Source organism: Pundamilia nyererei, unplaced genomic scaffold, assembly GCF_000239375.1.
Source record: "Pundamilia nyererei isolate P.nyererei 1_Seehausen unplaced genomic scaffold, PunNye1.0 scaffold05354, whole genome shotgun sequence".
Taxonomy (NCBI): Eukaryota; Metazoa; Chordata; class Actinopteri; order Cichliformes; family Cichlidae; genus Pundamilia; species Pundamilia nyererei.
The window spans coordinates 1-1,404 of record NW_005192755.1 but is presented as its reverse complement, the minus strand read 5'-3'; the positions used below and the strand labels follow the sequence as shown (position 1 = coordinate 1,404).

General features: G+C 44.5%; 1 protein-coding gene across 1 annotated transcript; it reads right to left on the bottom strand.

Annotated features, from left to right (window-relative positions):
• Positions 1–48: 48 nt before the first annotated feature.
• On the bottom strand, positions 49–1,061 carry LOC102213001 (FACT complex subunit SPT16-like; the record flags this gene model as incomplete). Its single annotated transcript, XM_005755945.1, has 3 exons — positions 49–122; positions 198–288; positions 889–1,061. Coding segments are annotated over 3 exons (338 nt in total), but the record flags the coding sequence as incomplete, so codon positions are not given.
• Positions 1,062–1,404: the final 343 nt, after the last annotated feature.

The following is a 1,404-nucleotide window of genomic DNA, read 5'->3' as shown; positions in this document are numbered from 1 at the left end:
ACTAATGCATAAAACCACCTGTGTGCTTAACACAGTCAACAGTCTCACCTTTTTTTAGTCTGTACTGATTTTTGGCGTTCAAAACCAGCGACCCTTCTCTGAACTCGATCCCCATCGCAAAACTACAACAAGGAAACGGACATAAGTGCTCTGAATTTGAGGACGTCCGAGAGAAGAAAGCCCCTGTGGGTACTTACCCGAGGTTTTTGGTCAGCTTCTGCGCGAGCTCCGGCTTCTCTTTCTTCACGTACTCCATGACTGCATTGTATGCGTCACAGATTTTGACTCCTGTGGAGGACATGCAGGAGGTTTACACACAGACAGCACTGACACACTTCCCTCCTGCAGCCGAAAACTCATTAACAAGTTACAGTTCAGGTTCAGTGAAAATGTAAAATATGTGATACTGATTTTCATAATGCAAGACAGCCTGATTTTATTTTATTTTTTAAAAAAAAACAAAAGCACAGCTCCCCCCAAAGAGCCAGCGCTAAACCGATGTCTGACCTTTGACCTTGAAGCATTGCATACGCATTTCTCTGACCTTTGGCGCTGTCAATGAAGGTTAATAAATACCCTCATCCAGTGTTAGCAACTTGAGCTGTTATATGCAAAACTTGAACATCTTAGACTGTGAGCACTAGACTGCTAACAAACAAATCGACCAATGGAACAGATCCCATCCCTCCAAGAAGCAGCAATGAGCATTTTTTAAAGATGCTACTCAGGTGACCTGAGTTTTTGCATTCGCACAAAGACTTTATTCCCAGTGCTTCAAACTACGAAGCCCTGCACTGCGCAAAGATTACAGAACAGAGCACAAACCAGCACAAACCAGCACAAACCAGCTCGCTCCCAGTTATTCCACTGCCATTCTCCTAAACTCACCGTGCTTGAGCTCCTTGAGCAGCTCCTCTTCCACCTGCAGCAGGAAGTTGTAGTTGTCCTGCATCTCCTGAGAGGGGTCCACCATGAGTGTGCGCACCAGGTTGGAGCAGTACGACTTGTAGCGGATCCCCATGGCACACGTGATGGCACCAAAGTGCATGTGGTTCTTATCGCTGCGCAGAGAGGGAACGATAGAGGGTCATTGATAACTGGTCTCTGCTCCTCATCTTGTCCTGTTGACTGAATCTATAATCTGTGAGCTGTACTTAGGCAGCATTTAATAAATCCTAGTGTTTTCCTACCCGATTTAAAACAAACAAAATGTTCAAGAGTAGCTCAGTATTTTAGGGAATATGCTGCTTTGTTTCTGAGTTTAGAGATGATTAGCACAACTCATCTATCTGGGTGCTAAACAGGTGTGTCGCCAGGTATGTTAGCTCTGCACTGAGATCCACCTGAAAGCATCTCTGAAGCTCATTAACACTCGAATACTTTAATTCACATCAAAGATTAAAC